This window comes from Globicephala melas, chromosome 6 (assembly GCF_963455315.2).
Source record: "Globicephala melas chromosome 6, mGloMel1.2, whole genome shotgun sequence".
Classification (NCBI taxonomy): domain Eukaryota; kingdom Metazoa; phylum Chordata; class Mammalia; order Artiodactyla; family Delphinidae; genus Globicephala; species Globicephala melas.
The window spans coordinates 86204433-86219926 of record NC_083319.1 but is presented as its reverse complement, the minus strand read 5'-3'; the positions used below and the strand labels follow the sequence as shown (position 1 = coordinate 86219926).

Sequence of the window (15494 nt, the reverse complement as noted above, 5' to 3'; positions counted from 1 at the left end):
GCCTGCAACGTTGGATGTTCTTCCATTTGCAATCAACCTTGAAAGTGTCCTTTTCAGAGCAGAATGCAGACAGATACTGGCATGGCTTTCTCTGGGCACTAGTGGTAAAACAGATTTGTCCTCACTCACTCACCTGTTTCCTTAGATTTACTTGCTACTACTACTTTATTTTGCAATTCCTTCTTTTTCTTCCATGTGAAACATTTTGTTTTCACCTCCCCCAGGGTTACATTCTTCGGAGCCTGAGAGAATACAGCCGGCTCAGGGTGGCCCCTAAATGTAGTTAACCATGTTCTAGCTATTCCACTCTGTATTGTAACCATCAGGCACTTCATTAGATGAGATGAAAAAATTGCCTTTTGTGGTCAGTTGCTGCTTTAGAGCAGTGGTTCTTAACCAAGATGACTTTATCCCCCAGAAGATATTTGGCAATGTCTGGAGACACTTCTGACTGCCCAAACGGGTGGGGTGGGGAAGGGAGAGAACTGCTATTGGCATCGCAGGGAAAAAAACCGGGGGTATGATACATCACCCAAGGCACAGGACACCCCACAGCGGAGAATTATCCACTCCAAAATATCTGTAATGCTAAGGTAGAGAAACCTCGGTTTAGAGCAAACCACCCTGGACCCGACCCCACCGAAAAAGCTGCCAAGACCCCAGATTAAGAATTCTGTGACCAGGTGCTCAGGGGCTCCTAACAGCTGGTAGCTTGTACTTCTTGTCTCTCTTTCTCATTGCCAGTCCTGACAGATTAAAGAGACAATACAAAGGTTGTCTGAGCTAAATAAAATTTGACCGTTTCACACCAAACGAGAGAATGTGAATCTTATATGACAAGAAATTATGCTAAAACTTCTCCTCATGGTGTTAACAATCCCATGAAGAGGGGGTTTATGGCTCCATTTTAATCTTGAGGAGACAGAGGCTCAGGGACCTTGGCCACAAGTCTGAAGGCAGGAAGCTGGTGAGGACTGTGAGATCGTCCTGTTCCACGTTTTCCAAACTGTGGGCTGCGACTCGTTAGTGGGTCACAAAATCAATTTGCTGCATCACAATGCACATTTTTAACGCAAATAAAATAGGAAATAATAGCGAATATAAGAGTACAAACAGTTTCGTAAAGCCGTTTCTGCCAGTCGGCCGTGGTCAAAAAGGCTGATAGCCAGCAGTCTAGTCCCGGTACTGCTGTGCAGACGAAGAAAAAGGGGCCCGGGAGGGTGGGCAACTTGTAAGAGGCCACCAGCCATTTGGGGACCTGGGACCAAGTCCAGCTTTTTGCTAAGTTGATGCCTCTGCCAGTACCAGGTGCACGGCCTGGGTGTCTAGATGGGATGGAGACCTGGAAGAGCAGTACCCCTGAACAAAGACTGGGACGTGGAGCCAGGGCAAGATGGAGACACTGTGCCCACCCCTTCCCACCCCAACCTAACCCAGGAGGCCTCTTCCTTTCAACCAACAGCACTTTCCCAAATACAGTGAGGGGGAGACCTGGCTGGTAGTGGCCTCACCCAGAAAACTAAATTTCTGGCTCACCCTACCAAATGAAACATCAGAGCAGAGCATGGTACCGTGGGGACCATTTTGACTAACATCCACCACTCCCATCTGAGCCAGATGAGACAGGGAGTGGGCTGCTTCCACATTTTCTGAAATTCACCTGAGGGGTGCCCCAATTTTGAAGTGTTCAACTGTAGTCTGTAGATAGAAATAGCTGCTTCGAGGTCAGTCATGGGGCTTTTGGGGAAAAAGGTCACAGAGCCAAGTGGAGTGGAGCCTCTCTTCATTAACACAGGAAAGCTGTTTTTGAGGCTTAGGAGACCTGATAAAGCGGGCTGGGAATTCATTATTTTAAAAAAGGATCTCAGAAAACACCTCTTGTTTGAAGAATCAGTTGTTTAACATGTTTTAAAACCTTTTGGGTCTTTCTTGGAACCAATATGCTCGGAAACTGTAGACAATGTATTTCTATGAACTAAGTTTCCCTTTCAGTTCATTTTCTGACCTGGTTAAAGCAGCCCAGCAACATGGCCAGAGGCTTCTTTGATCCAGGAGGTAAAAGATGGTAACTACTCCTGTAGTCAGTGTTACTTTCCAGGCTAAGGAATACAAACGTTCCTCCTCCAAAGCCCCACTTCTCACATGGTGGCGACACGAGTGGCCAGGCAAGGCATAAAATGGCCTAAGATGACATGCATTACTGTACCTAGCTTACTACATCTGTCCTCATGCACTTTTCCTTTAAGATTCTGAACACAAGGTGTCCCTCCGTGCAGGGCAGACTTGTGTATTCACACCACATGTGATGCAGGCACCCGGAGGACAAGGGGCGCGTAACATGCAACAGCGTTCCCCTGACACGCAAACAGCTGGCAAAGAACACCATCCACCTGGTCGCCATGCTCGGAAATCCTGACCAACAGATTGGACATTCTGTGAATACAACCGGAAACACAGAAGCAACACAACTAATACAAATATTGAGCTACACGAAGAGCATCATTAAAATAAACTTCCCAGTGAGACAGCACCAGCCCACCCACAGACACAGAAGGAAGGAGGGAAGGGACAAGTGGGCACGACAGCAAAGAAGCTAAAGCAACTACTGAACAGAGGGAGCTGATTCATGGTAGCACAGGCTTCTTACACAGTTGAGACTTCTGGTACATCAAGAACATGCTGCTCTGCCAACGAGAGAGCTCTGCAGTGCGCTGGGCAATTAGGAGCTTAAACGAGCTACGGAAATAGCAGGCTCACCTTCTCAAAAAGTGACTTCACATCTGTGCTTGCTTTCAGGAGAAATGCTAGTCCAAGGAAGACTAGGGGGAGCCTTTCTTTACTTCCTGGAAATATGAGGAAGTAGCCCCCCGCCCCACCACTGTCCTGAGCACTCCCTGCTGCTGTGCTAGAGACCCCCCCCGCCCCCCGTCCTGGGACTGAAGTCCTTCTGCACAGACACCTAACCCAACACCATGGTCCCAGGGCCCGTGACAGCACCCTGAACAGAGAGTATCAGCACAGTCACACACATTGCTCCTTGCCGGGAAAACACCTCTAGAGCCATTTCCCATAGGGACGCTCCACATCCAAGCTGCCCCTCTCCAGCACCTTCAGCCATGTTTTAAATGACTGCTATTTACTACACATTTAAAGCCCTGATGATAACTGAAAGGGACTATCCTTGTATGTTTGGTCAAGGAGAAGCACCAAGAGTAAAGTCAGAATCTTCATTTTCCCAGCAAATAACAATTCTTTCTCCCATGAAATGTTCTGTCACTTAAAATAAAGGCAGATGGTTAGTCAACGAAATTCCTGCTAATCAGTGTCACAATAAATCACACTTAACTAATAAAGTTTCTAGAACATACCCTGGTTGGCCAAAATCCTGTTGCTTTTCTGGTTCTGAGTGATCTTTCAAGGAAACCTCGCAGTGAGATAAGCTGTCAATGTAACTGACTATGTGCCAAGGCCTAGGAGGGCCTGGGAAGGGGGCAAGGCAGTGGCACGTTAGGCCTCAGGGCCTTAAGGCCCTGATCTGGGCCCTACCCACCCCTGACCTCAACCCTGCAGGCCCCAGAGCAGGGGTCAACAAACTCAGAAGGGGGCAGGCCAAACCAGCCCACAGCTAGAAGTGGTGTGGACGTTTTACAGGAAGGAACAACAACAAAAAGAATTATCTTGAGATGTGATAATTATATGAAATTCAAGTTTCAGGGTCCATAAACAGCTTTACTGAAACACAGGCACGTCTGTTCGTTTACATACTGCCTATGGCAGCTACAACAGCAAAGTTGAATAGTTAGTTGTGACAGAAACCGTATGGCCTGAAATACTAAAATCTGCTCCTTTACAGAAAAGCCTGCTGACCCGTATCCCAGAACATGCCATGCTCACACCTTTGCACTTGCTGTCACCTCTGTATGGAAATCAGTCCTGGCCCCTTGGCTTTGTATGGCCAACTCCTTCTTGCCCTTAGGGCCTGGCTCAAATGTCACTTTCTCTTGTGGCCTTTCCTGAACTCTACCTAGAGACACCTAGCTCACTTTCACCTGCAATCTCCTTTGTAGCTCTTATCTGAAACTATCCTGCTCATTTCCTTATGAGCTGTCGTTCTAGAAGAATCCAAACTTCCTGAGGGTGACCCTTGCCACTGCTGTATCCCTAGTGACTGGCAGAGTATTTGTGAACTGCATGGACGCTGACCACGCTAGTTACTTAAACCAGTCAAGCCTCCCTCAGGCCCCAGTCTCTCATAACCAAAGAGCCAAGCCTGAAGAGACTGCTCTGGCTTTGGGCATCATGATGCAGTCTGAGATGCAAAGAAGCAACCAAAATAAAACCTGTTATATTTCCCGAAGGTTTAAGAAGTTACGTATAACAACTAAGTTGAGCTGTAAGTTAAGAACACAGTGTGCTTTATGTTTATGCCAACAGGAAAGGGGTGGGGGGACCAGGGTCTACCACCTCCCAGCTTCTGGCAAAAAGTGGAGGAGTGACAGGTGCCCAGCACCTGCTTTGATCCTCCCGCCTTCGTCTGCCCACTGCCTGTCACTGGGGCCTGGCATTTCAGTGGTATTCAGCTCTGATTAAAGCATAACCTCATGCCTATAAATAGAGACCTCTATAAAACACTAATTAAAAATAACAAGCTGGCATTTGGAAACTCCTATAAACAAAAATATAAGAGCTGAAATAAACAGCAACAGTTGCACGTTTGATCTATGCTGAGATGGGTAAAAAGCTACAGCTTCTCTGGAGTTTTTCAATTAACTCCTGAATTTACATAAGGGTTTTAACATGTATAACAGTGCCCATCTTACCTTTTAATCTAATAATGAGCTGGCTTTTCTCCATTTACTCCATTTTAAGAATTGTGAAGTTAATTTTTAATAATATTTTATTTAACCCAACATGTCCAAAGTATCATTTTGAGAAGACATTACTGAGACATTTTGCTTCCTCTTTTTATACTATGTCTCCAGTATCTGCTACGCATAGTTCACACTTACAGCACACCTCAATTCAGAACAGCCACATGTGCCTAATGGCTGCCTTACTGGACTGTACAGTTTTTAAACGTTCATTTATTCTCAACTGAACACAAATCAAACCTACTTGCCTTTAAGGAGTTTTATATAAGAGAGACCATGTGCTTTTTTACTTTAGATGACTAAATAATTTATTATTTTATATATTTAGAAAACTCTGGAACTCATCCTAGGGTTCACATTGCATTCTTCACAATAAGCTAAAAGATATTAAGGACCCCATCATATTGCTTTCCCACAAGCATCCAAGTTTGCTTTTCAAACCATGGCTGTTAGATTTAGTTTTCATTTCCTTGACACATGGCTCCTTTCCTGTCCTAACTGAATACAACTAAGAAGCTCTGGCACATCTCAGCCCAGTTTTCTTAATGTGCAACAGGACGGCACCACCATCATGCACAAGATGACCCACCCAAGTTTATAATTCAAAAACATTCCACCCGCCTGCTCATTCCTTTAGGAGACTTATGTCCATCTTAATGATTTAAGAAGAAAGAGGGAAAAACTTAGGACCTCAAAATACCCTGGTAATGACCAGGATCAGAGGTCCCCTGCTGGAGCAAGCGCAACCAGGGAAGCAGTTTACTCTTTGCTCGAAGTGCTGCTTTTCACTCGTAAGACACAGCATGGGATGCTGCTTACAGAGAGTTCCAACAGCTGGGGACGCAATGGGATCATACTTCACCAACAGTGAGGACCCACAGTGTAAATCCTGAGGGTGTTCCTGGTTACCTCTGCATCCTGCTCCGAGAGGTGGTACGTCCTCTCAAGTCTTTGCAGAGTTCGGGGATTCAGAGTCCTCTGCTCCAAGAGATGCTCCAGAAGCAAGACCAGCTGGTCTGGAAGAAGCTGAGGACAAAACCAAACAGCCTGTGAAAATGCCATTCAGCTTACAAGAAATTAAACCCAAACGTTTAGACCAAAGACAGCAAATCCAGGGTAACCCTGGGGACTCCCAGCAGCTGCTGAAACATTGGAAGACTGTAGACTTTACTATGGTAAAACCTCAAGGTTTACCTTGTATCCCCAAAGACACTGCATTCTGGGGTCTGATTAAGCCCTATTCTCCATGGCTTCTCATGTCAGTTCTATATTTAAGAGCAGATCAAAAACTGAGTCTACCTTGTTTATTTTTTTCGGTTGTACACCATGAATTTTTTTTTAAGGTGTACAACATGATGACTTAAATGTATACATACACTGTGAATGATAAAAACTGTGCTTATCTTAGGGCTTCCCTGGTGGCACAGCGGTTGAGAGTCCGCCTGCCGATGCAGGGGACACGGGTTCGTGCCCCGGTCCGGGAAGATCCCACATGCCGCGGAGTAGCTGGGCCTGTGAGCCATGGCCACTGAGCCTGCGCGTCCGGAGCCTGTGCTCCACAATGGGAGAGGCCACAACAGTGAGAGGCCCACGTACCGCAAAAAACAAACAAACAAACAAACAAAAACCTGTGCTTATCTTAATAAAACATTATCATGGTTTTATTAGATCTTTTTCTCTACAGCATGCATATGCCAAAAAAGGTCATTTAGCCTAGACAAATACTCAAGAAACCGTCTGATCTTAGGTAAACACATGGAAGTTTAACAGAAATAAGCAACTTTCAAATTTCCTTCTTTAGCATGTGACTTGCAAATGTACACCAAGAAATAAAAAGCATGTAATGAAACTAGAACCATGTTTCACAATCCCTCTATTACAAAATCTGTAAGTTTATTATTCCATTAAAAAGAAGGTTGTATGTATGATTACACACACACACACACACACACACACACACACACACACACACACACACACGCCCAACCACACAAGGTCACTACTCAGATCCCTGAGTTTTCATACAGGATAAGTAAAAATGGTATTACCACTTAAGGGCAAAGAGAGCAAGACGTTTTTATATGGTTCAAAAATAGCACAAACTAATCTGTGAACAAACAATACTTGTGATATCCAAGAACTTAAAATATCTGTCTTATTCACTCTTGTACCACAGTGCCTAGATCAGCCTCTAGCACAGAGCAGCACACAAACGGTTAACAGAAGAAAAAAATTCAATTTAAGACACATCTTGTAGGAACCAAAATGTATTTATTCTAAAATGAAGGTTTTAAAATAACTACTATGAATTCCACTATTCTCGACATTTAGCTTTTCTCCATTCCTGATTATGCCCAGGCAATCCTGTCAACTAACTCAAATTTACAGTTCTGGAAGTCAATACTAGAGCAACAGGATATTCACAAGAACACCTGGATTTTAATCCCCATTTTGTTACTCTAAAAGCAATTTCAAAAATTATTGGCTTCTCCCCTACCTCTCTTTACCTTTCAGCCCCCAAGTGTGCACTGCACCTCTGCCTCCCTCTCCATTCACACACACACTCTTCCAAAATGCACTTGCAGGAAAACCCAGCAGAGACGGCATGCATGAAATTTACTACATAATTCCACAAAGAAAGCATTTCTTATCTTTCCTCACCTCACCTTTCTAAGGTCTAATTAAACCGCCACTTCCCTCTAGACAGACAGACACAAATGCACACCACTTGATTCTTGGTTATTTTCATTTCATAACATCACTCCATCCACCACAGTCATGCTGTGGCTCCTCTCTCAGGCTGAGAGGAGAAACGAGGTGCTTCAGCAAAACCAGAGGTTTACGATTCAGCACTGACCTGTGAGGTTATATATGAGAACACTTAATTTCCTTCCATTAGAACTACTGTGTCTGTAAGATGCTTTAAAGATATCAAATTACTATATACTAGTACAAAAATGCCATGTTTCCATTTTCTACAGTTTTAGACACATGAGGCTACTCGTATGATATTAAAAGAAACTTGCTGTTTTATAAAACAGACCAAATTCAGAACCACCAGCTTCTGAGGAGCATGCATACCCTTGTATACCACGGGCACCATGAGCACTTGGCAGGCAGGCACTCATGGCCGCCGGCGGAGGGAGGAGTCTTACCCAGCCTCTGGCACTCCCGACCCGGCAGCAGAGCTGACACTTTGTTCTCAGCCTTTCTTGTGGCCCCTCTTATTGTAGTTCCATCTTCTCAGCTCGGCCCAGCTGGGCCTGGCACCCAGGCTCCCTCTGCCCTCCTTCCCATCCATCTCACCCTGCAGCCTCCCTCTCTGGATCTTCCTTCCCTATGTTCCAAGAGGGGCCCCTTCTCTGGTGGAGGCTAAGCCTTCAGCTCCAGCCATGAGTGTGCCCCTCATTCCCCCCTAAGGCCACTCTCCCTGACTGCCCTCCTGCATTTGAACCCTTCTCATGGAGTCTACCCTTTCTCCCCAAAATGGTCTCTCCCCACCTGCCCCACTACATCCCTTTCCAAAGTGTGCTCCAGGTGGCTCCCACCCTGCGGCGGGCCTAGGTGCCCGTCCAGCAGCAGCCCATCTGTCTGTACAGGGGCAGGGGAGGGGAGGGTCCCAGATTGGGTCAGAATGGCTAGCCAGTCCTGCATCCCCACGCGCACGCTCAAAACCGGTCAGCAGTGCTTCTACAGGCAGCCAATCCAGGGCAGCAACAGCTACTCAAGAAGAGCGCTTCTGGGGAAGGGCCCAGCCTGATACAGCACAGAACACCCATGGGCTGCGGGTGGCGGCCTCATTCGCTAACTAAGTGCAGCAGGAACAAGCCCGGCCAACTTTCAGAACTGCAGAAAAGGGAAGAGTAGAAAGAAAAGCATCTCCCTATTACGTGCCTGCGCTTACAAAGAGGCCTATTGTTAGAACCCAAGCTTAGGATTTGGTTTAAGCTAGAGAGACCCAGGGAGGAAAGAAACCCTGAGTAAGACAACTAGCTTGGTCCTCAACTTACCCCAGCTGGGTTTGACCAACAAACTCCTGTTTAATATCAGAGAATTACTAACATGGGAACCTATCAAAATATCTGGATTCACACTTTCGTATCTCTCGCAGTTTTCTTCTAAGCAAAAAGTTCATACACACCTGCACAGAGAAACAGAACCAGAAGGATCACTGACAGCTTTCGTCTTCTCATTTTATGCAATGGAAAAATATCTAAAGCCAAGCCCCCTGACTTAAGATGGGCAGCCGAGATGGAAGGGAGGGAGTCAAGCCTTTGCGGTTCTTTGTTCAGTTTAATTGACTTTAATTGGAGAAAGGCAAAGAACAAGCATGCACACACCCCACCAGCTCTCCCTCCTCCTTCACTAAGGTGCCTGCTTGCTCAGAGGTGGGCAGGGGCACCAAGGACCAACACAGAGGCTGAGAACATTCCTCCATGATGCTGAGAGGTCTTCAGAACGGACTTGTGTAAGTGACTCTCCTTAGTAAAACCACCTGTAGCCATCTGGCTTTCAACTGTCATTCCTCCAATTCGGGGGGGAAGGGGGGGCTCGTATTTCAAATCGGTGATCAAATGCTATTTTAGTACATAGGCAAAATTCAGTCTCTCTCACTCACAAATGAGTACGTGAACATTACATAATTTTTACATGAGATTACAGACCCTGAAAAGAGAATACTGAAGCAAAAATGTGGCAAGCAGCTTGCTTTAATACAGCATATTTCTCTTTGTAAAATAAACACTCCCTATAAAGCCACCCTATAATGAAAAAGAAGTACTAAGTAATAAACCAAAATGTTCGCAAAGTAACTGAGAGAGATCATACACCAGCAAACGTGTTCAGACGCAGTGCTGGGTGCCACCCGCCCTGGCAGCAAGCACAGGGGTGTTAGGAAATGCCGTGTGGGTCACTCCACTCCCACCCATGTAGAAATCAAATTAAATTTCACATGACTTCTAGGCCCACTGTGTTTAATACAGCAGTGTGGGGCGGTGGGGTGGAGACAGACACGGCTTTAGTCACAGCATGGAGTGATTAAGAAAAATAAAGCACATGCTTCAGAGCATTATCTCCTGAGAAAGCAGCTCGTTCAAACATTAGAAAAAGAAACTGCCTTTACTGCTGAGGGTCTAGGAGTGCTCACACCCACAGTTCAACAGTGAGAGGAAGAGCAAGTTCTTTCCTTTGCACAAACTAGGAACTCACGATGAGGTTATTATTTTTTCCGTATGGAAACCAGCTCGGTATTTTTTAAATGCATCTGCCTCAGAAACTTAGACAAAATAAGAGTGGGGTGCCAAAGTCATGTGGGCACTTGAAATAGAGGACTTCACAACACTGGAACACTTACTCGAACACAAACAATAAAACACCAAAGGAGGTCAATACATTGAGATTTGTTAAGAATTCTGGAAGTCTGTGTTCTTGCTCTAAACATGGAGGATTCCACGGCTGCTAATTACCCAGAAACGCACAAAGAGAAAAAAAGTCTACCTCATAATTTTTCCCAGTCAGCCTAAGGGTTGAGGCAAGTTGCACAAGTTTGAACAGTTCTAAAGAGTTCTTACACAGGCTCTTGGAAAGAAAATATGGATTTTCCAAACGCACCCTCCTAGTCTACAAGCAGCACAAAGAAAACGAACCTTGACTCTTCCAGAAGCCTAGAAACCTCTTTCTACTGTCACGGGGGCATCACTCACTCCTGGCTCCCTGAAGACCAACCACACAACCGAGGTCCTCCACCATTTCTTCTATAAACAGGACTCCGAAAGGGCCAGCTAGGCTCCTAGATCAGAAAGTGCCCCATACGCATCTCACTACTGACCTTCCACCGGCAGGACCAACACAGGGAACCCGGGGCCCGCGAACATCCACGTCCACTGCCCGTGCCCCTCCAAAAGCAAAGGAGGGCACCTCCCCTCACAGCCCAGCTGGCGCGCTGCAGCCACACACGAAGGAAGTCTCAGACTCCCAGACGGGGAATGAGCCTAGGACTAATGCAGCCACCGACGGACAGTGGCGTGAGTTCTATTATTACCTCACTATCACTCTGGGATCTGGGCCTAAATGAAGCATGCTTCCTCCCTGATGCCATTTCCTTTTATCCTGGCTGGAGACTAAATGCAGATCAATGGGGGCAAAATACATATGATGTCACTTCAATTTATAGCAATGGCCTCCCTCTCTTTCGGTCTGCCTGAAATACACAGAAAGATCAATTCTTCCCAAAAATGGTTAAAAAATGCTTAGGGAGCATTCTTCTTCCAGAAAAGCATTCTCTGCTATATTTGTCTATGTTACTACGGCAGGAACTGTTTACACTGAACAAAAACAGAAAAAATGGGGGAGGGAGGAAAAAAATCTCAAATTCTCCTGTACGCTGGCTGAGATTCAACACAAGCAGGGTCCAAACCAGAATTGAGGAGGCTGACCTTTGAAAGTCACATGTATTCTGGCATAGAGGCACAAAAGAGACAGCAGTTCTCCTTTGCCCCTTGGATTAAAAAGGTAATCCCACAGATATAAAAGGTCTTTTTAATAAGATTTCCTCCAAAGTCTAACAAATTCCTTTCTACTCTTCCCAGAAAACACATCCACCACACTACCCACCCTCAGGTGCCCTGAAGAGTATCAGAACTCTGGTGAAGTTGACCTTGCCTACTCCAAACACTGGCCAGGACCATGGTTCTCACTTCATTGTTTGTATAGGATCTTTCATCTGGCACTTTCTTAACGATAAACGTTTTTAAGTGACAAAAATGAACTATTTGATAATATATACATAGGAGAGTGTCTGGCCAAGAGCTGTTGTCAACAAGGATATCATGATATAATTAAAATGGTTTGAGTCTAAAACAGTAACTTATATAGAAGAAAAACACAATTGTTCTGAACTGCTTCTAGAAACAAAACTTACAAAAGAAAAACCATCCTTTCCATGTTGAAGAAAAACAATACATTTTAAAGAACTGACGAATTTAAGAATTAAAGTCTCTGGTTCACATTATTTGGGGGACATAAATTTGATTTGCCAACCAATGAAAGTCACTAAATAAAATTAAAAGTGAAAATAATTTTCTTCAAAAATAAGGAAATCATTGAATAGATGTACTTATCCAGCATAATCAGTATTTCTGATTATCAAACATCTTTAGGGAGTATGCCTATGGACAAATTTTAGGAAAATTCAAGCAGAAGAAAATATTTATATAATTCAGTTCACATAGAAAAAAAGCATATTTACTATATTTTGGGGAAAACAATTCTAACAGCTACAGTTGAAAAAGACTACCGAACTTTTGAGCCATAGTTTGGTTGTGGTGCTTCCAAAAGTGACACCACAGTGACCAAAACAGACACCATCATTAGCAAAGAGTACCTGAAATAATTCATTGGCATAAATCATTCTCATATCTCACTCATGTCAGATTATAAGGGTCAAATTTTCATGTGCTAACACTTCCCTAACTTTTGTAAAAAACATTACCCAAACTATATGCAATTTGATACAAAGCGTATTATTTAAACTACATTAAATGCAGTCCTCCTGTCAACTCTTATAATCACGTGTACACTTATGGTTTATGTTATAACACAGTTTGAAAATAAATCTTTGTACACACTCAAATTGAAAATTCCCAAGTATTTTATAAGAGATTCTTGGTATCTTTGCGTCTGCCTTCCCTATTCAGGAACTTGCCAGACCAATAACCAAAGGGGCCAAAGGGAGACCATTCCTGATCTGAATTTTATGCTTCTCAAGAAAAACATCGCGCATGAAGAAGAAACTATAAATTCCTAAGTGATTCAGTCCATTCACCCTGCCATAATAACACTTATGCTCCAGGCAGGGCTTGTTTAAGGCTTTCTAAAGAATTTGGAACACTTGAAAGGCTCAGAGAATACGTCTAATTTTTCTCGTATTCACAGGTTTTTGGTTTGTTTTTACTTTTAATAGAAATCTGCTTCTTTTCCTTTCTTTAGAATTAATGCTCTTATCTAAGTTAATATTGTATTTAATAATTGATTTATTTATCTTAAGAGTATACATTTTATGAATCTGAGTTCCTAAGTTGTAAAGTGATATTTTCTAATTCAAAATTCTGGTTGCATACCAACTGATTTATGAACCTCCAAAAGTCCACCATGTGAATATACCTTTACCGTGAAAACTGTCAGTCAAAATCTGTGTGTCAAAATCGTGGCTATGGTATATAACCATCACACAACAGAATATCACACAGCTATTAAAAAGAATGAGATGTTAACTGTTTCTGTAATATGCTGAGATGGAGAGAAATATTATTAAGTGGGGGGAAAAGTTAAGAACAGAACATAGACTATGGCTGAATTTGCGTGAAAAATTTTCTAAAGATACACAAAAAGGAATTAAGCAACTCTTCACATCAACTTTTCTCTGAGTAACCTACATGAGCAGCTAGCTGCCTGGCCTTTTTCTTTTTCCTGCCTCCAGATCAAGCTGAACTATTTTTCTTAAAACATGTTAAAAATTTCCCAATAATTTACTTAAAGAAGAGAAGATCCACTTTATGAAGAAATTTAATACTGCAATCTAAGCACTGAAATGCATAAATGATTAAAGCACATGCTCTAACAAAATACTGAGCTAGCAACCTGGAAACCAGGGGCTTCTATAAAGCAGTTAGAAGCAGATCCCCTAGCAGGAGTGTGCACCAAGAAATCTATCAGAGCCTCTCTATTCTTAGTCATAACAACAGTATTTCAAAGTAACATAGGTCTCAAAAGTTCTGATGTCAATACTTCTCTGCGTAGAGATGAATACCATTAAATATAAGACATAAGTTCTGTGCGAGCAATGCGCGAATACTGAAAGAATTTTAGAGCAGCTCCCTCACTGTGATCTGTTGAAAGTCAGCCTTCGGCATAAGGGTTTATAAGAAATAAAGAATAAAAAAAAAGAAACATTGAAAGAATTTAAAATTTTCCAAATGCTTTGCAAATATACATGAAGCACTGCATCAGTCACGTGCTCAGATTTTTATGTTGTCATTTATAATATAAATGAACCATCAAATATTTTCAGAGTTTTTTCCAAGGGAAAAACCAGTAACTGTAATTTCATTCAAACCAGAATTTTTTCCTATCTTTCTTCAACTTCTGCTATTACTCCCAATATATCAAAATCAGATCATCTGCGAGGGATTATTTGTTACAAATTTAACACTCCTAGAAAATAACTGCATCAACATTAGATTCTTCTGGGCAACATTCAGTTGAGTTTATTTTCTATAGCTAGCCCTATGTTCCTGGCAAAAAGTGATAATATGCACAAAATTAAGGTGTTCATATGCACAAATACAAAATTCTTAGGAATATTCAGTATGAAAACAGTTTTCCTCTATAAATTACAGGTGATTAGCAAATGGGGGGGGCGGGACCTAAGCATTTACCGAAATTAAGCTCCTTAAAATTTTACAGACAAAAATAGGATCCTCCTCTTTTAAGTTTAAACAAGAATAACTGAGTTCAAATAAAACCATATTTCAACTTCTATAAAAAGAATGTACCTTTTTAAGGCAACTCCCTAAGGGATGGAACCCTATCATTTCATGTGCCACCTACCTCATGCCAGATACTCAAATGTTTATCAAATTTAAATAAAGGACTTAATGTCCAATCCGGTAAGATGGAGTAATACAGAAAAATGACTGCAAGAACAACTGTCAAGCAACCATTCAGTGATTTAAATAAAACTATACTGAAAGAAAATTTATATAGCGACACATGAAAATTCAAGCCAGAAGTGATTCTCACTTCTAAACGAAAACGAATCCAAAAATACACAACTTAAATATATCAATTTTAAAAGTTTTGTAAACCTTCTGTATAATAGATTCTTACTCTAAAAGCGAATGGTAAAATAACGGAAATGCCTCCTCAATTATAATCGACTGTAATCAACAAAATGATGGTTCTGCGATGTTTTTAAAGAACTAATCTAATGAATAAGCTAGACTGTAGTGTTTGTAACAATCCATTTTGCGCTAAATGCAATGACTCAATAGTATGTCTTACGAAGACCTGTCCCTTTGCTTTCCACAGCCTCCTTGTTAAAACCTGTTATTAGATTAATTTTTAAAAATTATCAAAACTAACATCTATAAAAAAGTAAGCCACAAAAGCATTTTAGAGATAATGACACTAACAAGAGTTGCAAGGTGAGAAAAAGACAAGAAACAAGGAAGGAGAAACGAAGTCACACGCTGGCGCTTGGCTCAGACAAACGACTTGGGAATGGACACACACATATACTCAACAAATTTTTAAGGAGAGAGCATAATTTACAAGCAAATTTCACTCTTGGGTATTTATTCTGGTGTAAAATACTAACATTCCATTACTCCTAGTTCCTGTCCTTTCTTCTTCATAGGTTCATAGTCAAAACAACATAAACACCTTTTTGATTAGATTTTAATTTCTACTGTTCTTCTTACATTTTCTACCAAACCCAAACTACGCATAAATATTAGCCACACGTCCACAATTTGTTGCGGTTTCTGTCATAAAGTAGACAAAGAAACATATCCTTAGGGATATGTATAGCCAACCACAACTAAAGAAAAATTGGGGGGGGGGGTG

The 15494-nt window shown here is 42.5% G+C and overlaps 1 protein-coding gene across 2 annotated transcripts in view; it reads right to left on the bottom strand.

The window, feature by feature from the left end:
- AOPEP (aminopeptidase O (putative)) overlaps positions 1–15494 on the bottom strand; it is a 359340-nt gene that overhangs the window by 25557 nt on the left and 318289 nt on the right. For both annotated transcript variants that reach the window (XR_009564370.2, XM_030832878.3), the window contains exon 14: positions 5781–5897. Coding sequence is in view for 1 of the 2 variants with exons in the window: in XM_030832878.3 (XP_030688738.2) it covers positions 5781–5897 (117 nt within the window). In the remaining variant the exon portion in view is untranslated. The remainder of the gene's footprint in view (positions 1–5780; positions 5898–15494) is intronic.